This window comes from Delphinus delphis, chromosome X (genome assembly GCF_949987515.2).
Source record: "Delphinus delphis chromosome X, mDelDel1.2, whole genome shotgun sequence".
NCBI lineage: Eukaryota > Metazoa > Chordata > Mammalia > Artiodactyla > Delphinidae > Delphinus > Delphinus delphis.
In genome coordinates this window covers 114,236,688-114,258,411 of record NC_082704.1, presented here as the reverse complement: position 1 = coordinate 114,258,411, position 21,724 = coordinate 114,236,688, and the positions used below count along the sequence as shown (strand labels likewise).

General features: G+C 37.6%; 1 protein-coding gene across 4 annotated transcripts in view; it reads left to right on the top strand.

Annotated features, from left to right (window-relative positions):
• MOSPD2 (motile sperm domain containing 2) overlaps nt 1–21,724 on the top strand; it is a 59,900-nt gene that overhangs the window by 8,334 nt on the left and 29,842 nt on the right. For all 4 annotated transcript variants that reach the window (XR_009518044.2, XR_011246341.1, XM_060002912.2 and 1 more), the window contains exons 3-8: nt 6,395–6,550; nt 8,414–8,500; nt 9,935–10,089; nt 13,726–13,786; nt 16,298–16,336; nt 21,594–21,718. Coding sequence is in view for 2 of the 4 variants with exons in the window: in XM_060002912.2 (XP_059858895.1) it covers nt 6,395–6,550; nt 8,414–8,500; nt 9,935–10,089; nt 13,726–13,786; nt 16,298–16,336; nt 21,594–21,718 (623 nt within the window). In the remaining 2 variants the exon portion in view is untranslated. The remainder of the gene's footprint in view (nt 1–6,394; nt 6,551–8,413; nt 8,501–9,934; nt 10,090–13,725; nt 13,787–16,297; nt 16,337–21,593; nt 21,719–21,724) is intronic.

The following is a 21,724-nucleotide window of genomic DNA, read 5'->3' as shown; positions in this document are numbered from 1 at the left end:
ACGAGTAAATTAGAGAAAGTAGAGGAAAAAAGAGCAGATATTCATGGTATAGGAAAGAACGATAGTAGGTATAATAAACCTAAGTTGGCCTTTTGAAAGAACTAGTAAAATAAACAAACCTCGGATGACTGATTAAGAAGATAGCGAGAAGGCAAACACATACACTAGGAACAAAAAGCAGATAGAATTATAGATGTGGTAGAGATTTAAAAAAAATCATAAGAATTCAATGACCAGCTTTATCACAGTAAGTTAGAAAACTTAGATTAAGTGGAAAACTTTCTGGAGAAAAGAAAAATCATCTAAAATTGTCTCAATGACAAGTAAAAAACCTAAATACATCAATGACTATTAAAGAAATTGAATTGGTAGTCACAGACCTCTACCACTCTTCCCACCCCACCATCACAAAGGCACACACATACTCGTAAGGCCCAAGGTCTTTTGTTAGCCCCAGGAATGCAAAGATAATTCATAATCAGAAAATGCAGCAGAGGAATTTACCACGTTAACAAAATGCTTCTCAGTGAAATTTTTGAACAGGCACAGTTCACAACCAAAACTATAAAAAGGTACACATTGCAAAGTCTCTTACATCTCTTGTGCCTCTTCACTCCCTCTTCCTTCTTTAGCTAGCCATATTTGTTTTCTGTTTCTTTTTTCTATATTTGTTTAAGCAAATACAAACATTTGCAGTAACCAGATTAAATGAGGGGAAATGTTTATTTCAATAAAGACAGAAACCACACTGGCTATAATTCACCTTTATGAAAAACGAACAAATCTTTTACCAAACGATAAACTTTCTTAGCTCTGAAGTGTGCCTTCTAAAATTCTACAGCAAAGGTCATGGTTAATTGTGAACCTTCAAAATGATTCCCAGAGCGTCAGGAAAAAGACAGTGATCTACAATATTATTTCTGTAATTCTACTGGATATAAAATAACCTAGTTATCAATATGGCAAGGAATATAAGAGGTATAACGTTTGCCAGTCTTGTCAGTATTGGCTCATGGTAGCAACACAAAAATCTCTAGACTACTTAATAATCTGATAGAAGAAATATACAACTTTTTTTCTTTTATGGAGAAAATTATAAAGTATGATTAAAGAACATTGAAAACAATAGATCAAAAGGGAGATAAGTCATCCAAGATACAATATCTCGTACATATCCAGCATATGAATTGAGCTCTTCAAGGATAGGAGCTGAAGCACAAAGCACCTCCCCTCTCTACAACAGACCAGAGATCGGCTCAGTCCTGTTGTCATTGTTGTTGTTTTTTAATAGCCCTTGAGCTAAGAATATTTTTTGTATTTTTAAAGTGTTGCTTAAAAAAAAAAAAAAAGAGGAAGAATCGGCAGCAGAGGCCATATGTGGCTTCAAAGTCTAAGATACTTAGATGTTTACCATCTGGCCCTTTACCGAACAATTTTGCCTATCCCTGTAATAGGCCCGTAGTTCTCAAAGTGTGGTCCCTGGGGCGGCAGCAGCATCCTGTAGGAATTTGCTGTAAGTGCAGATTCTGGGATCCCACCCATGAATTAGACACTCTAGAGGTGGGGCCCAGTTATCCCCGTTTTAACAAGCCTTCCTGCTGACTCTGAGAGGTGCTAAAGTCTGAGAATCGCCGCTATAGGCCAATGGCTTAATCCCATCGTAGATGATCACCTGCCTCTCAGTCTCTCACCAGCTAGCTTCACTGGAAAGAGAAGATTCAGGGTAGGTTGTGGCCAACCAGCAGAGGATGCCCTAAAGGGAATATTCCATTATTTCAGCCTGATCACTCCCATTGTTGACATTTACATGGTCCAGCCAATAGAAGTGGTCCATCCAGTACAAATGCTCTTCCGGGGTCCCACCAGGACTTTAAGTGGATCAGTGCTCAGAGTCCTTGGAGAAATAACAGATGCTAAGAGGTTTTAAACTACTGTTGATGTTTGATAGTTGTATATTTGCTGCATCTGAACAGTATGACACCCAGTTAATAAATTTTCTGGTTTTCATTGTCAGAATACTTTTGTATTTTTTCAACCTTTCTATATGAATTCTAGGCACATTTATAATATCTATAATATACTTTCAAGATTTTCTCAACCAACTAATAGGTCAGTTAGAATTTAATATTCTGTTCATAGGGAGAGTTCTACCGTATGTTAATAAAAATTCATTGGCGTTGTGTTTAAAATTTTCAAAGTGCCCTTGATCTTCATTAGACTGTGGATAGATAGGCAGACCTTATCTCCATTGTACAGAGAAGAAAATCAAGCCCAGAGTGACTTGCTCAGTCTCCCTGTACATAGTTAGTAGCAGGGGTCTTCTGATTTCATCACTGTGCCTGGTATCCTGAATCAGGCTATGAATTTTTTTCACACTTGTTAACCTTAAACCACAGTTTCTGGCTGGTTGGTAATTTCACCAGCCAACAAATGCACGAGGGAAGAACGAAAGTTAATAATGGAATTCTCTGTTTTATGAGTAAGCACTGTATTCTGTTTATCCTGCAGCACTTAAAATTGTGTATGTGAGAGAGAGCGTGAAGGAGGTGAGCATGCACACGCAGGGAAGAGAGGAAGAAACAAAAAGCTGAGAGGTCATCTTTACCCTGGAACATTTAGTCCTGTCTAACCCGGAGGTGAATTACCATTGCCATTTATTTAGTTCTTTCTCTGCAAAATTAGGAACTTTCCACTTTGTTTGGTGGGGATACACTGTATAAATATAAGACCAATTTACAGAGCAAAATTGATGGAAGAAGAAATAAATAGTAGAAAGAGACAGTGAACCATACAGGTGTGGTGATGGTTCACTGAGGTTTCTTAACAGAGGAGTGGCCAAAAATGAGCTTTGAGCTATTTTGAACAAATGTAAGGATGAGGCTTAAAAGTCCACCACTCGAGATTAATGTTGGTTTGTGGTGAAGTTTTCACTGGTCCTCAGCAAGATGAAAGTAATAAGGACAAGGTATTATGAGAGTATACACATATATATCTGTGTGTAAGGCAAATCTCTTCCTCATCGCTATGCTTTAATCACTGAGAGGTAAAGTCTTTCAAAGTGATGTGTCCTAGGTGGTGGGGAGGGGTGTGCGCACATGTGTGTTTTGATATCTTCAGATACCTTTTGAGTGTACATGTTCAGCTTCTTCCTGTAACATCTGGATTTACTGAAGGACTGGTTTTCAGAAAACTCCCTAACACTTGAGGGTTCTGTGGAGGGGAAAACATTTTCCTTTTACCCTTCTAGGTTCTTTGACTGGCCTAATAATTAAATTGATATAAGACAGATGAACCAGAGAAAAACACAAGTTTAACATGTGTATCCCTTGTATACGTGGGAGAGACCCAGGAGGACTGAGTAACTCTCCGAAGTGGCCCAAGCCACCACCTTCAATACCATCTCCAGCTAAAGATAGAAGATGCTAGGGTGGGGAGTCAGTTATGAGAGGTGACCAAGAAAAGCTCAGTGAACAAGGGTATGGTTGTGCAGATCTACGTCCTGGCCTTTCCCGTTGATAAGAGTTTCTGGAGATTTCCAATCCTTCTCCTCTTCCTGTCACAGAGAGGGAGGCACTTACAAATGGAGACTTCCTTTATACGTGTAAATGTTTCTTATAAAAGGGTGACTTGTACTCACTTTAAAGATTCCTGTATGTGCTGTTTGTTAAAAATATCGGCCTAAAATAATCAGTATGCCAAAGAGGTATGTTTTGGGCTGTGTAGTTTGCTTCCCCTCAGTTCAGTTGTCTGGGAGCTGTGTTTGAAAGCGGCAAATGGTGTTGTCATAAGCAGTTATTATTACACTTGGCCTTGTGGTCCCAGGCCAAGTTTTCCTTACCTTGAATGCTCAGTTTTCTCTCTGTTTCTCCCTGTGTGTCCTTCTGTCTCTCCCTCTCCTCCCCTCAGCCCTCTTCTGTGTCCTCTTCTGCCCCTACTTTTCTCCAGCCTCTCTCCCTCCACTCCTACATGACCTCCTCCCCAATCCTCTCTTGCTCTGTCTTTTCTAGCTGTTTCCATCTCTACCTGTCTCTAGGGGTAAATGTTTAACAAGAGGTGTCTCATATGTAAGCACATGTCCTATTAATAACAATAATTAATCATTTTAATCTAAATGGAGATTTCTGATTTCAAAGATCTGTATCCCTAAAAGCTATCCAAGAGCAATAAGCTTTACATTTCTTGGTAATGGGCACTGTCTTGTTTATGGTGTCCGTAGTGGTAATATCAGCAGTGGTAGGAGTAATGATAACAATAATGTTTGATTCTTCTTCTTATGGCTAATATTTTTTGAGTTTTTACCACTTGCCACATGTTGTCCTGGGGAAGTGGTAGTCTGCGGACCCTTGGAGATGCCCAGGACTCTTCAGGAGCCCATGAGGTCAAAGCTGTTTCCACAGTGATGCTAAGAAGCTTTTTTCCCTTTTTTGTTTGCTCTGATTACGCAGAAGCAATAGTGGGCAAAACTGCTGCCTCGTTGGCCCGAATCAAGGCACTTGGCCATTATAGTCTTCACTGTCAGCACTCTCAGTTAAAACTTTTTTTTTAAGTCAATTTTATTTTAGAAAGCCCCCGATGAAGCAGTAAATTTTATTAAATCTTGACCCTTGAGTACATGGGCTTTAAATGTTCTGGGTAACAAAATCAGGAAGTACACATTAAATACTTATGTGTATTTGAGTTGCTAGCTAAATTAGTCACATTTTTCATGGACCACCATTTTTATTTGAAAGAACAACTGTTAAGTAAACTATGGTTACTCAGATTGGGGTATTTGGGAGAAATTTTCTTGAAGTCAGACAGTAATTTCAAGGAAAACACTATATTGGTCCAGTGGAGAGTGCTGTCCAGTGGCCAAACTGGATGATCTGACTTTAGGGGCAGGTGCTCCCAGGGTCCTTTTTGCTGCTAAACAGTATATAAATTCTTTTATATCTCAACTCATGTTTATAAATCATAATTAAAGAAAAGTTGTCCTTTGAATACTGATGAACTTTTGAATAGACAGAGCTAAAATACCATTTTCCAAGGTTAACTTAAAACAGAACCACTCATTGTAAAGATTAGAAAAATAGAGCCCAGATATTGAGAGCCATATCCAAGGTAACACTCTACAAATACATGATTTATGGCCTCATCTTATATTTTATAGTGCTTGAAACTTTCAAGTACTTTCATATATACATTTTTCTCTGATCCTCACACAACCCTGTGAGTATCTAAAACAGTTTAAAGGTAAGGAAATTGGGACTCGAGGATAATTCCACGGATGCTCTTTATATTTCCCCACCCTTTCAGCTGTTATCGCTGAGGGCCTGAAATAACTCAGAACTACTGGAGAGGAGAGAGAATCTATACAATTTGGCAACTAACTAGGGGAAAAAAAAAAAAAAGAGATGAAGGAGCCGGGCAATTTTCTGAAGTTTCTTCTTTGGGTCCCTGGGAGGGTACCATTGACAGAGAAAATAAAAAATAGAGACGGAATAGATTCAATCAACAAATGTTTCCTGAAGGCCTTTTCATTGGCACTATGTAATCTGCTTTGGGGGCTTCTTAGGATGTATATAGACTGTGCTGTTACGATCTGTATATGGGAAGATATGGCATAAACACGAGTAACTCTGATTCAAGGGTGCTAAGTGCGTAGTTTAGGTCCTGTAGCTAGTCACAGGAGGGAAGGAATTACTTCTAGGCCCAGGGAAAATTTTTATGGAAGAGGAAGTATTTGAAAGGACTCTTGCAGAATGGTAGAATTTGGATGTGCAAAGGTGGTTGTGAGGAGACAAGGAAAATTTAGTTACAGAAAAATAGAGCAGGGTGTGGAAGGAGGATATAGAGGTATGTAGAGGTTGGTGAGAACACAGCATGTGTGTAGGTGGATAATGAGAAATTATTGGCAACAATTATTCCAGTGAATTAAGGGAAATGTTGACTGCTACATACATAGTTTTCCATTTTGTATTTAGTTCATTTTCAAAAAAGACACTTGGCAAACATGTCTTTTTAAGTACAACCTAGTTCTTTCTTTATACATAAAAGTTCATTTTTCATTGTCTAGGGTGAGTATTTTAAGTTCACATAACATAATCGATCTTCCTAGATGTTGGTTTATGGTTTTAGAGGGTTATGCAAAATATTTTACTATGGTCTTATTTTTTAACTCTGTGGTGGCTTGTCTTAAAATAAAGCTGCAATTTTTAGATAACTTTATTCTAGTCATACTTAGAAATTCCATCAATCCTTTAAATTGCATTTTCATCTGAACTGCGTCCCTGTGTCTATCTTCAAGTAGCTTAGCTTTATCTTCCAGGTCTTTCTTCTCCTTTGGTATTAGTGCTGGTTATCATTCACTGCTGAATTTATCTGACTTGGATATTTATTACTGTTTTTCCCCTAGATAAGTCAGATAAGTATGATCTACGTGATGTTGAAAGACTACAACAAGATGATAACTGGGTTGAAAGTTACTTATGCTGGAGGCATAATGTTGTAGATGAAACACTGAAGATGCTTGATGAGAGTTTTCAGTGGAGGAAAGAAATGTCTGTCAATGGTAAGCTGTTCGGGCTTCCCTGGTGGCGCAGTGGTTGAGAGTCCGCCTGCTGATGCAGGGGACGCGGGTTCGTGCCCTGGTCCGGGAAGATCCCGCGTGCCGTGGAGCGGCTGGGCCCGTGAACCATGGCCGCTGAGCCTGCTTGTCTGGAGCCTGTGCTCCGCAACGGGAGAGGCCGCGGCAGTGAGAGGCCCGCGTACCGCAAAAAAATAAAAAATAAAAAAAATAAATGGTAAGCTCTTCAGTTTAACCTTGACTGTGTACTATATCCCCTGCATAAATGTTACTATTTTACACTTATAGCGTATTTGCAGATATTCTTGGCAGTCATCAGAAATATCAGAATATAATGTTTTATAAAGACACAGTAACATTTGAAAGGAACATCTTATGAATAAATCTTAAAATAGGATTATTCATAAGGAAATCAGATCACCAAGGAGCAGAATCACAGATTCTTCACTGACAGCAGAGTCTCGTATTCTGTGTCTATTTGGTTTAGAACCATTAAAATATCAAGACAGCATCTTCGCTACTAGGCCTAGAAATAAGGGGATACTATTTGCCTGTTTTTCTCAGTTGTTGCCTGGTGTCTGTCTCTATTCCCAGAGTTCCTTGTGCTAATAGGTGCTCCATGTGGAATTACTACACGACTGGGAGTCCCCAAAAAGCCGGCTTATCCCCAAGGATGCCTATAGCAGCCTCCTCTTAACTTCTTGATTTCAAGGCCCAATTCTAGATTGCAATTCCCCACCTCCCCCAAAAAGGAGTTTTAAATCTTAGAGGGGATTTTATAATAGTGTTCAAGTACATGGAGAACTCTTTTCAGGAGAGGTTACCTGTTATCTCTCTCCTCCTAAAAAATTTAACAGGAAGAAACTGGCACAACTACTAGTTTCGATGAGGTATAAAGAAGGATTTCCTGACCTTGAGGATTATAAACTCTGGACTGACTGAGTCTGGAGACTTAATACAAAATAGTCAACAAATAAATCCAGAGCAGATACTCTCCGCAGTCATCCTACTTGGAGAAGGAATCTATCAGAAGGAGAGTATTTAAAAAATAATTTGATTGGAGATATAAAAACTGTAGGTAATTTCAACAGTGAAGCATTTATTAGTCAAGCAAAGAAATGTAAACCTGATGTTTCTAAATCATTTAAGTACAGAATAAACCTTTAAACTCAAGAATAGTTTTCTCTTACATAGAATTGCTAGTTTCTAGTGGCAGACAGCAGAGAGATGATGAAAGGTGGCTGGGGAAAGATAAAGAAACCTTTGAGAGTTCTCGGAGAAGTACTAATGAATGACACAGAAGCCTTGACATTTGCTGCCTTGCTGTGTTGGTTCTCGGCCTCACTAGAGAGTGGACCTCCTGCTGAAGGATCTAGCATTTTTCTTGAAGTATTTCCCACCTGCCCCAAGATTATAAATGTATTAGACTCTACTGGTTATCAAACTTTGATTTCTTATACCACTTCTGAGGCTATAATGTGGACATTTACTGCCATGTTCTTTTGAAATTGTCCAATCGTGATAATATTTGTTTGCAAGTCATTAGGTGAAATACAACTAGAACATGGAGATGTGTCCACATCATAATGGCTGATATGTAAGAGGAAATGGATTTTTTCCATTTCTGTCATCTGTGTCTTTATGTAGTTTTTTTTCTACTTAGTAAGAAACACCATTTTTTATCGTCAGAGGTTCTTTCCAGATGTTTGCATAAGCTTTTTCTTTTTTTAGTAAGTTTATCTTTTTTTATGTCAGAGCTACTATATTAACAGTAACCTTTATGTTGTAAGTTTTGTTTTTAAAAGGCGTCTAAGTTACAATTACTCATCCAACTTTATCACTTTTTAGACCTGACTGAAGCCTCCATTCCCAGGTGGTTACTGGAAATTGGTGGTATTTATCTCCACGGTTATGACAAAGAAGGCAACAAGTTGTGTAAGTATAATGTACGTACTGGCTTTTCAGGATTTTGAGATGTAGCCATCCATCTCAACTGAATTAATAATAGGCAGAGCTTTCTACGTATGTACCACACGTCAGGTTTCCTACAATAGGGATTGTTAGGGTCAGCTGGACCAAGCGTCAGATACTTAGTAGTTGAATGTACCGTTTGCATTATAATAAAGTAGGCTGTAAAGGCAAGTGCCACATCCCATCACACAGCCAAAAGGATGTAACTCAGAGTCATTATCTTCTTTCTAATTTACTGATGTTAAAATTCAACCCAGTATCTTTATGGAAAATCTTTTTGATAGTCACTAAGGGTGGCTAAATGGGCCAAGCCGAATTTGGGGCAAAGGGGATAGAGGAATAACTTGGTTTGTACCAATGCTGGGACTCAGCAGGAGTGTCAGAGCCCCATCCTGAGCAGATGTCCTGCCAAGGCAGTTTGCTGCACGGTCGTGCCCGCCTTGCGCACCCTGTGTGTGGCCCGTGGTCGGCTCCTGTTGTAACAGTGCTCTCGTAGCGTTTCCCTCCCATTGCTGGCTCCCCCTCAGTCTTCCTTTCCCATTCCTCTTATTCCACCTGTATCTCACATGTGCTTCCCAGGCTTTGTTCCTTTCTTGGCCTCTTTTCCTTTCCAGCTGATGCAGTCTCCTTGGGTGATCTCAAGTACGTTGGCACCTTCAGCTGCCTTCTCCCCAACAGCGGTGACCCCAGGCTGTCCCCAGGCCACATGCATGTACACATCCAGCTGCCCACCGGATTGATGGTTGGCCGCCTTCAATACAACACACAGCTGAACCACATGCGTCCCACCACCCGCCCTCCCCGTACTCCCAGCTCGGGCCCACAGCCGTCGGCTCTTCCTCTGACAGAGCTTCACTTTAGCCCCTCCTCCGATTTCAGTAGCACTTCCTCAGTTCACTCCCAACCCCTACCCCCTTAGCATTTCATGCAGATTTCTTCAAGCCCCGCCTGTCTCTCTGTTTAGCTGCTCCTCTCACCACTCGTCACATCTTGTCCTAGCTGCCACCACTCTGAATGGTTGCCAGGCTCCGTCCCCACACACGACACCCGCTCATGCTGCCATCGTGCTTCTGTCTGGGCTTTTCCTCTGGACGGAACATTTTTCTAGTGCTCTGTTTTTTGTTAACCACAGTGTAGAGTACTTTTAGGTTATTACCAAATATTGTTTTTTCCCTTACTTACTAAGGGGGGAAGTGTATTTTCTAAGGGGGGAAAATAGTTTACCTTTCTGCTACTCTTTAAGGTTCCCTAGTATATACTATTTCGAAGAGATGTTTTTAATCTGAGAAACAAAATAAAGACAAATGTTAAGGAAAAGGAATGATATAATATATGCATAAATAATATTATAATGCCATAAATATTTTTTCTTATTTTTATCTTATGACCTGCTTAAAGTCTGGATCAGGGTGAAGTATCATATAAAAGACCAGAAGACCATAATGGACAAAAAGAAGCTTATTGCGTTCTGGTTGGAACGGTATGCTAAGAGAGAAAATGGGAAACCTGTAACAGTGATGTTTGACCTGTCAGAGACTGGAATAAATAGCATAGTAAGCATTTTTCATTAATTCTAAATCATTGTTTATCATGACATCCTCCCTCTCTCCTGTCCTCCCTGCCACTACCCCCTTGACCAAGTTGTCCTGTAAAATAGAGCTAACCAAGTCATGTTTGGGATTTATTTCCAACCCCTGCATTGTGAGTGAAGTCAAACGTGGAATAGGATTTGCAAAAAATTAAATGTGCTTCAGTATTTGGCATTGAAACTGTAGATTTCCTAGAAATGTTCCTTGTCTGATACATAGGATATGGAAGGAAGACGTCGAGGCTGGCAGAGTAATGAGTAGATGTGGTAACAGTGAACTTTTCTATCAGAGCTAATAATACCCTATACAGCACCTCCCCGTGCCTGGCACAGAGTAATGCACTCAGGAAATGTGGAGTACAGTAACGTATGCTCTCCAGCGTACCATTACCCGCATGCCATGTTTTGCAGTGGCGAGATGTTCACCTGCATTTTTGCACATCCAGCACTTTGTGATTTTGTTGAGGTTTTTTGTTTGCTCGTTTAGGTTCGCTTTCTGTTTGATTTGGTTAGCTTTGGAAACCAGTTTTCTTCAGGTGATTTTGCCAAGCTTAAAAAATAAATAAAACCTACCGGTCTTTAATTTGGGCCCTTGTGACCTTAGTGCCAACTACAAACCCTTCAGCAGTGATGGGAATTTGTTGGCGCATTTATTAGAGCTGTTGTCTCTTAACACTCAAAGCTGGGCTAATTCTGGTAGCAGTGAAGTGGTGTTCGGAGACATGCCTGGGGCAGCGTTGAAATCTTTTTCAAACTCCAGTTGGCAAAGTATGTTAATATCCCTGAAGTGTTCGTATTCATACTCTTTGCCTGGTAACTAACTTCTTGAAATCTATTCTAAAGAAATAAACCTGAGTATAGAAAAAGTGTACATCAAAATGTTTTTTCAGAGTGTCATTTAAAATGGTGAAAAAGTAAAAAAAATGTAAATGTCAATACAGTGAAGTGAATTATGGTGTATCTAATTGATGGAGTATGTGTAGGTATGTAAAATGGTGTTTGTAAAGAATTTGTAGTAATATTGGAAAATAGCTTTTTTTTTTTAAGAGAAAAGGGCGACAGGGTTATATCATAGTGATACATAGCCCCCAAAAGGGAAGTCTTAGACATTAAACAAACAAACAAACAAAAAACAGGCTAGAGTTTTTTTAGGCAGTGGGACTACAAGTTTTTTTTCATCTTTCTTTGTCTCTAAGAGTCATTTGCCCTGGGTTATTTTTTCAATCTAGTTTCCATGTCAATGAGTTCTAGATTACAGAATAAACCATTTTATACCCAAAATCTAAATCAAAATGCCTAGATAAATAAATATTGCATAATAATAAATTATGATTCTGTTATTCTTTATGTATGATAGTTTTCTATTTATTAACCCAGAATCATAAAAAATAAATGTTAATGTTTTTTATTGACAAATACAGGGGCAAGGAATTGAGCTGATTATTTTTCAAGCTACTTATATACTGTTTCATTATCTTTAATTTATAAAGTTTATTTGCATTACTAAGTAGTTAAATCATTAATGTTTTCAAATACTAGAATCTTACTGAATTATGTTTATACATGACCCTCGTAATTCAGAAAAGATTTAAGTCAACCTTTAAAGATGTATACATAATTGCAAGTCAAAATTTAAATTATTTACTAGAGTTAGGCCACTAATTTGGCTTTAAGCTTGCCTGAAAGAAATGGAATCATTTAAAATTACTCAGTGAACACAACATCATAAAGCAATTATACTCCAGTAAAGATAAGACAAATAAAATAACTCAGTGGACATACTTTAAAACCAGCATTTTAGGGAAGTTTATCTATTGCTGATACTTGAACCAGAAGAAAAGTCTTTCTTTTTTTTTTTTTCAAGTTTTATTCTTTAATTAAAAAAATTTTTTTTGATTGACTGATTGATTGATTTTTTGGCTGCACGCATGTGGAATCTTAATTCCCCTACCAGGGATCAAACCTGCACTCCCTGCATTGGAAGCGTGGAGTCTTAACCACTGAACAGCCAAGGAAGTCCAGAAAAGTCTTTCATGGGTCTTCAAAGGGAAGACATTTTACAAGATAATGAATAGCATCCTTGAAAACATCCTCACAGAACGCAGAGCAGTGGGTTTCACGGAGCTTCTTTATGTAGTACCCACCAATACACGTACACCAGTGGCATCCTATCAAATCGGCTTGAATTAGCAGTAATTTGGGATTTTATAAGCAAGGTTATTCAATTAAAGATGAAAAGAATATTGGACAGAGACTTTTGGGGCAAAGTCTGGAAGCCACAGATCATATACTAGGTAACCAAATCTTTACATAACTAGTTATTTTGAGATACCTTCTTTGACTCTTACTTAACTACAAATTATTCAACTCTGTGCACAGTGGATATAATGATTAGTTATAAAGGTATTGTTATATGCTAGAATTTATCCCATAATAAATACGTAATATAGTTATGGATGCTTATTTTCAGTTTATTAGCGTTAAAGATGCTACAACTCACATGCTAGGAATAACTTTATAGACTCAGATCTCTAGGGCAGCTCACCTTTGAGTAACTGATAGATTTAAGTTTGGTTGTATCTTTCATCCTACAGTCCTTATAAGATGGTTGATCAGTAAGTCAGCCTGTGGCCAGTGGAAACACACGGAATGAAATGATCCATGTGAACAGTAACCCTAATAATCTAGTTTCATGTTGCTGTGTTCAGTGCAGTAGAACCAATAGTCAACTGTGTCTCCTAGAAATTGAAGTCAATGAACAACCTTTAAATATAAACGAAAAAACTCTAATTCTTATTCTAGGCTCCTACACAAGAGGAAAGAAGCTAGAAGTGAAGTAGATACAGCACACCAATATGATCAGATTAACTGTTGTATAAAAGATTAATAAAATATATTTTATTGACTATTATGAGGTATAGAAATTAGGTTTAAAAAACAAACATATCAGAATTAACATGCATATATATTGTCGTTCCAAGTAGTCAGGTTGAAAACTATATACTTGTTCTAATAATTCTTTAATTGTTCGACAGATGTTTAGAATTTCTTTATGGGGGTTCCTCTTTATTTTTTATTTATTTATTTTTTTTTTTTGCGGTACGCGGGCCTCTCACTGTTGTGGCCTCTCCCGTTGCGGAGCGCAGGCTCCGTACGTGCAGGCTCAGCGGCCATGGCTCATGGGCCCAGCCGCTCCGCGGCATGTGGGATCCTCCCGGACCGGGGCACGAACCCGTGTACCCTGCATCGGCAGGCGAACTCTCAACCACTGCACCACTAGGGAAGCCCGGGGGTTCCTCTTTAGATCCGTTTTATAATGCCACATTACCTTAGCAGCCTGAAGTATCTAACTAGTCTGGGGTAACATGAATGATGTTTAAGGTAATTTCTTTAACTCAGTTTTAGGACTGATTATTATAAGTAGCTTAATGACTTAAAAACTAACTCCTGGGAATATAAATACTTATTTATGAACTATTTTTTAAAGAATTTAATAATTACCTCATTTATATTTAATAATTTATCACTTTTAGAAATATGCAATCTAAAATTCTCTAATGTGGACACTCTTAAAGATTTAAATGTATAATCTTTCTTTTAGGACATGGACTTTGTACGCTTCATCATCAACTGCTTTAAGGTTTATTACCCTAAATACCTCTGTAAGTAACTTCCTCCTTTATAAAAATACAATATAGCGAAACTGTAGACAGTGTCTAAGAATTGTGGAGCTTTGTATTATTTTAGACTTTAATACCTGAGACATTGTTTTCTGGTGAAGAGCTTAAATATGTTCTAGAAGTTGAAGTACATATCCTAGTAGATACAGGAGAAATTTTTCATAAATAATCATTGTCCTTTGCAGTTAGTTTTAAGAGTTCAAGTTATAATCTGTGTACATGCCATCCTGTCACACACACACACACACACACACACACACACACACACACACAGAGACGTAAAAACGTACATTTATTTCCAAGATTATCCCATTTTTACTAATTTTTCAATTGAGAAATTAATTTTAAATATTATTTGGAACTTCTTACATGCAAGAAACATGAGCAATATTGGTAAGTAAAGTATACTGTGTGATAAGCAATACTCATACATAAAGTACATTGTGTTTCTAGTTGCGTTTTTTAAATTGTCATTAAGAAAGCACTTGACTAGTGTGCACGACATTTGAATCTGGTTGCATTTGGAGTTTGTTTTTAATTGTGACTCTTCTATTAATTACCTGAATGAAGAACTCCTAAATATTATATATTCATTTTTGACTTAATAGGTTTACATGATGGCTTCCCCCTAGGGAAATCAAGATGCCATTCCACATAAACAGTCAAATATTTTTAAAAACCCCAGTGGGTTGAAAGTGAAGAGACAGAAGAGAGGCAACAGGGACATCAGAAGTGGAAACTCACAGGTCTGCCTGGGCACACCCCTGGCAAATGCCACAATTAGCGTCTTTGGGGACTTGTGACTCAGGTGACACTACAGCATGAAATGCCTAAGTCATTTTATTTTGACGTGCTTTCACATTAGTGTTAATGTGATGTGAGAAACAGACAGAAAGCGTGGTGGATATCGAGGATCATTGCCACTCCTAGCCCTGTGCTCTCGTGTCTTCAGAGAGAGTGTTGATGAACATTTTTAGGTAAAGAGAATGTCTAGTTTGGGGAACCTGTAGGATCTGCTGTTCCTTCTGAATTCTTCCTGGATCTGGCATATACCCTGATTCATTAAGACTTGCTGAGTGGTGCCAGTCATTGGTCAGTAGGGAATCACTGCCCTGGATTATTAGATTTTTTTCTTTCATGTACAAAATGAATATAAAATATCTACTTGTTTACTGAAATATCCAAAGGGGTTTGTGAAGAGCTATTTATAAAGAACATAAATATTACTATTACTTTATAAAACACGTCTAAGATTCTTTTCAGAAAACTATTAATAAATTCATGGGTGTATATCAAGATGAACTGAACACTGTCATTCCAAATAACTAGAGATAATATATTTATTCTAGCTACATAATGTTTTGCAGACATTGAATTTTTTTTTTTTTTTTTTTTGCGGTACATGGGCCTCTCACTCTTGTGGCATCTCCCGTTGCGGAGCACAGGCTCCAGACGCGCGGGCTCAGTGGCCATGGCCCACGGGCCCACCCGCTCCGCGGCATGTGGGATCCTCCCGGACCGGGGCACGAACCCGTGTCCCCTGCATCGGCAGGCGGACTCCCAACCACTGCGCCACCAGGGAAGCCCACAGACATTGAATTTTATAGAATCTTAAGTTGATCATGTTTCAAAATTTGTCATGAAATATAATATTCTTAAAATCTTGAGTCAAAATCTTTTTAGGCATATCTCAGATGAAAACTGAGGTATTGAGCACCAGGGTACCTCTTTGCAAGTACCTTGTTCCTTACATGTGCATTATTTGTCCTACATTAATATAATCATTCTAGGAAGTTCTCTGTTCAGGGAAGAATGAAATTATGTTTTGATTCATCTGGAATAGAAGAATGAATTTGTTATCAAAAATCCCCTCTGTGGGTTCTGATTCTTTCTCACAATTGTTAATAGGGCTGCTTAATATCTTCATCTAAGTATACAAATAAAATTTCTGTATACTTTGGAATTATTGGTTTCCTGAGGCTCATAATATTAAGAAAAGTTGAAATCATTTTTGTTTCTTAAAACATAATGATTTCTTAAAAATGGGGCAACTGTCAGAGTGGGTTTAACAATATAATGTCTAGAAAACTAGAATTGAAGCCATAAATTAGACATTGAAATCATTTTAAAGCTCAGTGGACTTCAGCACTAATATGACTTGCCACATCCAGAGTTTCCACTTACCCACTTACTATTTTGTTTGGTACCTTTCTGCAAACAACAAAAGCAATAAATGAATAAAAGAACACGCTATTTGCCAAAGGGCAGTGATAGTACATTATTCATTTCACACAAGCCATCCTCCTAGGTGAGCCCCTCACCATTGTGAGAAGTCAGTTTAGTTCTAGCACCACTCACACTTTATGGAATTAAAACTGAGTCATCCATCTCAGTTTTTAGATATATTTAGATCACTAGTTTTTTTTAGGCCAGGTATAAGTGACTACTATTGTGGTACTAAGTCACAGACAATGAATTTTTTTTATCTTTCAGCAAAAATGGTGATCTTTGATATGCCTTGGATAATGAACGGTGAGTATATTACTTATACTTTCCTAACATAAAACGTCTGATTTTTTTTTTCTTTGCCAATTTAGCCGTATTTCTATGGTTGTTTAAAAAAGAATGTTATTGTGTTTGGTGTGTAATTTTAAGAGGCTGGAGCTAGAACATGCAAAGGCTGTTCCTAAGCAAACTGGGCCAGCGTTGTACCCCCAGGCTCTGGGGATACCCATTAGTCTTGTCTAAAAACAGTTTTAAAATGTTCGGTCATTCAGGTAAAACTATAGCCAGAAGACCTGTTTGTCATCTACAGATGGGATATGTCACAGAATGCAGACCTTGGCTAGGTTCTCTCATGGGCTTCAGGTGTTGAGGAAGAAGATGGGATGAATCTAAAATTTAGTCCAAATCTCTATAGTCACATAATCCTTAGGACAGTCATGGTATATATTTTTGGCAAAAAAAAATTTAAACCATTGAAAAACATTCTTTACCAACTCGGATGTGGTTGTAAATTTAATGTTATTTTCAGAATGTGCATTTTCATTCATGTTTGCCAATCAATTGTTACATAGAAAGCAGTAGAGAAAACCAATGAAATCAAAACTCGGTTTTTTGAAAAGTTCAACAAAATTGACAAAACTTTAGCTAAACTGATGAAGAAAAAAAGACTCAAATTATTAAAATCAGGAATGAAAGAAGAGACATTACTACTGACCTTACAGAAATGTAAAGGATTATAAGGGAATACTGTGAACAGTTGTGTGCCAAGAAATTAGATAACCTAGATGAAATGGGCAAGTTCCTAGAGAGACACAAACTATCGAAATGGACTCAAGATTCTGAATAGAAGTATAACAAAAGAAATTGAATTAGTAATCAAAAAACTTGTCACAAAGAAAAGCTAAGACCCTAAATGGCTTCACTAGTAAATTCTACTAAGCATATAAAGAAGGATCAACACCAGTTCTTCTCAAACTCTTCCAAAAAATAGAAAACACTTCCCAACTCATTTTATGAGGCAAGTATATCCCTAATAATAAACATCACAGAAAAAGAAAACTAATATCAGACTAATATCCCTTATGAATATAAATGGACCAGCCCTCAATAAAGTAACAAACCGAATCTAGCAGCATATAAAAAGGATTATATACTATGATCAAGTGGGATTTATCTCAGAAATGCAAAGTTGGTTCAACATATGAAAATCAACCAGTTATCCAACATATTAATAGACTAAAGAAAAAAAATCACATGATCATCTTAATAGACACAAAAAGTATTTGACAAAATCCACTACACTCTCCTGATAAAAGCACCCAAGAAACTAGGAATAGAAGGTTCAAAGAGTTGGGACAACTGCCAAGTTAGTTGGATCACAGTAGTTCACACAAGACTACCCTCACTTATGACACTAATTGTAAGTTCAAGGGGTTTCCAAAACTACCCTCAGGTTTACTGGAATCATTCACAGAACTCACTGAAAGCTATTGTACTCAAAGTTATGGTTTATTACCAGGAAACAATTCAGATTAAAATCAGCCAAGGGTAAAAAAAAAAAAAACATATGGTAGAATCCAGGGAAGTACCAAATGTGGAGTGTGTTACTTTCACGTCATCAATATGTGACAGTGCTCATGAAGTATTTTCAAACAGGGAAGCTCACCCAAACCTCAGTGTTCAGAGTTTTTATTGGGGCTCCATTTCCTAGGCCTGACCAGTTTATCACATGGTTCATCTCAGTCTCCAGTCTCTCCAGAGGTCTACAGATACTGTGTGACCCAAAGCCCCCACCCTAAATTGTATTGTTCCAGTGTGACTCGGGGTCCCTAGGCAAACAAAGACACTCCAACAGGCATGAAGGTTACCTCCAGAAGCTGAGGGTAAAGGCCAGACCTTTCTTTGGGTAAAGTTAATTTTTCACAGAAGAGAATTTCCTCACCCCGATAAAGGGCATCTATGTAAAACCAACATCTATGAAAACCCACGGCTAACATCATACTTAGCAATAAAAGAATGAATATTTTCCCCCCTAAGATCAGGAACAAGATAAGGTTGTCAGCTCTTACCACTTACATTGCCAGGGCACTTTGGCAAGAAAAAGAAATAAAAAGCATCCAGATTGGAAAAGAAGAAGTCATACTATCTATATATGCAGGTGACATCTTCTATATGGAAACGTTTAAGGAATACACACACACAAAAGCCTATTAGAACTAATAAATGAGTTCAGCAAGGTGGCAGGATACAAAGTCAATACACAAAACCAGTTGTATTTCTGTACACTGGCAATCAATAATACAAAAATGAAATTAATTCCATTTATAATAGCATCACAAAGAACAAAATACTTAGAAATAATAAAAGAAGTTGAAGACTCATGCTGAAAACTACAAAACACCATCGAAGGAAATGCAAGACCTAAGTAAATACTCATCTCTTGTTAATAGATTAGAAGACCTAATATTGCTAAGATTCAATGCAGTCCCTGTCAAAATCCCAGCTGCCTCCCCCCCTTTTTTTTTTTTTTTTTACAGAAATTGACAAGTTTGTCCTTAAATTCATATGGAAATGCAAGAGACCCAGAGTAGTAAAAATAATCTTGAAAAAGAACAGTGAAATGGAAGGACTCACACCTCTTGTTTTTTTTTTTTTTTTTTTTTTTTTTTTTTTTTGGCTGGATTGGGTCTTAGTTGAGGCACACAGGATCTTTTGTTCTCATTGCAGTGCGCTGGCTCTTTGTTGCAGTGCACAGGCTTCTCTCTCGTTGTGGCGCACCGGCTCCAGAGCACATGGGCTTTGTAGTTGCGGCATACGGGGTCTCTAGTTGTGATGTGTGGGCTTAGTCGCCCCACAGCATGTGGGATCTTAGTTCCCTAACCAGGGGTTGAACCAGCGTCCCTTGTGTTGCAAGATAGGTTCTTAACGACTGGACCACCAGGGAGGTCCTGTACCTCTTAGTTTGAAAACTCACTACAAAGCTATAATAATTAAGATGTTGTGGTGTGGACATCAGAATAGACACATAGATCAGTAAAACAGAATTGAAAGTCCAGAAATAAACTGTAACATTTATGATTAATTGATTTGTTAATGGTCAGACAATTAGGTGGAGAAAGATTAGTCTTTTTAATAAATGGTACTGGGACAACCGAATATCCACATTCAAAAGAATGAAGTTGGACCTCTACCTTCCGTCATATACAAAAATTAACTCAAAATGGGTCAGAGTTAAAATTATAAAACTCTTAGGAAAAAACATAGGAGTAAATCTATATGACTTTGGAGTAGGCAGTGGTTTCTTAGGTATGACACCAAGAAAGCACAAGCAACAGAAGAATAGATACATTGTACTTCATTAAAATTGAAAACTTGTGTACCTCAAGGGACACCATCAAGAAGGTAAAAAGACAACTCTCAGAATGGAAGAAAATATTTACACATAAGACATCTGATGAGGGACTTAGGTCTAGAATACATAAATAACTTTTATAATGCAACAGTAAAACGACAAATGGCCAAATTAAAATGGGTGAAAGATTTTAATAGACATTTTTCCAAAGAAGATATGCAAATGGCAATAAATACATAAAAGATGCTCAACATCATTAGTCATTAGAGAAATACAAGTAAAAACCGAATGAGATACTACTTCATACCTACTAGGATGGCTGTAATTAAAAAGACTAAAGTAACAAGTGTTGATAATGATGTGGAGAAATTGGAGCCCTCATACGTTGCTGGTGAGCATGTTAAATGGTGCAGCCACTGTGGAAAAACAGTTTGGCGGTTCCTGAAAACATTAAACATAGAATTACCATGTGACCCAGCAATTCCACTCCTAGGTATATCCCCAAGGGAATTGAAAACATGTCTACACAAAGAGTTGTACACAAATGTTCTTGGTAGCGTTATTCATAATAGTGAAAAGTGGAAACAATCCAAAGTTCATCAGTTGATAAATGGATAAACAAATGTTACATATCCATAAAATGGAAAGTTATTCAGTCATAAAAAGGAATTAAATACTGATACATGCTACATCATAGATAACCTTAACATGCTGAGTGAACAAAGCCAGTATGAAAAAAAACACATGTTGCATGATTCCATTTATACAAAATGAGCAAATCCATAAAGACAGAAACTAGATTAGTGGTTGCCAGGGAATGGGAGAAGGGAGAATAAGGAGAGATTGCCAGTGGGGGCAGATTTCTTTTCGGTGTGATGACAGTGTTCTAAAATTAGATAGTGGTGATGGGTTACACAACTCTGTGAATATACTAAATAAAAAACATTGATGTGTATACTTTAAAAGGGTGAATTTTATGATATGTAAGTTTTATCTCCATAAAGCTGTTATAAAAAGTCAGATTTTGCACTTCAGTTAATTCAAGTAGCATAGCTTCAAACATGTCAACTCAGACTTTTTAAATTGAAATTAATGAAAATGTAAATGTTATGTAAAAAAATTTTAAGCACAATTAGCCAAAGTAAAAATGCAATTTTCTGAACCACTGTTTAATCTTTATCATGCGGTTTTATTTCCTGATTTTTTTTCATTGACACTTCTGAAAATTTAATGCTGGATTTCTCTTTTAATTCCTTTAAAATGTGCTGAGAAAGTCATGATGGAAACGAGGTTTAAAAGTTTAAGTAAATCAGAATGGCATGACAGAACAAAATTGTAATTACTAAACAGCTGTGTTTGATAACAGTTTATTCTTGCGGATTCTATAAGAACGTCACAGTTCTAAGCTGCAGGGCTTGGGAGAAAGGCACAGAAGTTCAGGCTTAGGATGGAAAGTCTGGGTCTGGCTCACGCATAATGAGGAAGCCTGCTTTTTTCTCTTTCTGACTTCTCATTTGAGAAGGTTTTTCAGATTGGGGGTTTATCAGAGAGGCATAAGGCAAACGACTCTTCTCATACTATTGTACATATTAGTGAATCACAATGCTGTTTGATTCATTGTCTGGAAATCTTAGTAGTTGGGATCATTGATGGATTTGTACAGAGGCCAAAACCCTGATAGGTTTATTAATGAACATCAGGATAATTTAATCTTCCTGAATCTTCCTGGAACATTTGAAACCCACAAGGGACAGTCAAAATGTAGATGCCTACAGAGATTAGAGAATGTGAATTAAGTACTGTGCCATGGAAAAATACATATTAACAGATTTTAGCCTGAACTAATTTCAGAGGACGTGGGTTAGCACATACAGTAAGTAAATCGAGAAAGAAAATGAAAGGAATTTAATGAAGTGACTGTTTTTTCTTCAGCTGCTTTCAAAATTGTGAAATCCTGGCTTGGTCCAGAAGCAGTGAGTTTGTTGAAGTTTACAAGTAAAAATGACGTCCAAGACTATGTCAGTGTAGAATACCTGCCTCTTCACATGGGCGGAACTGTAAGT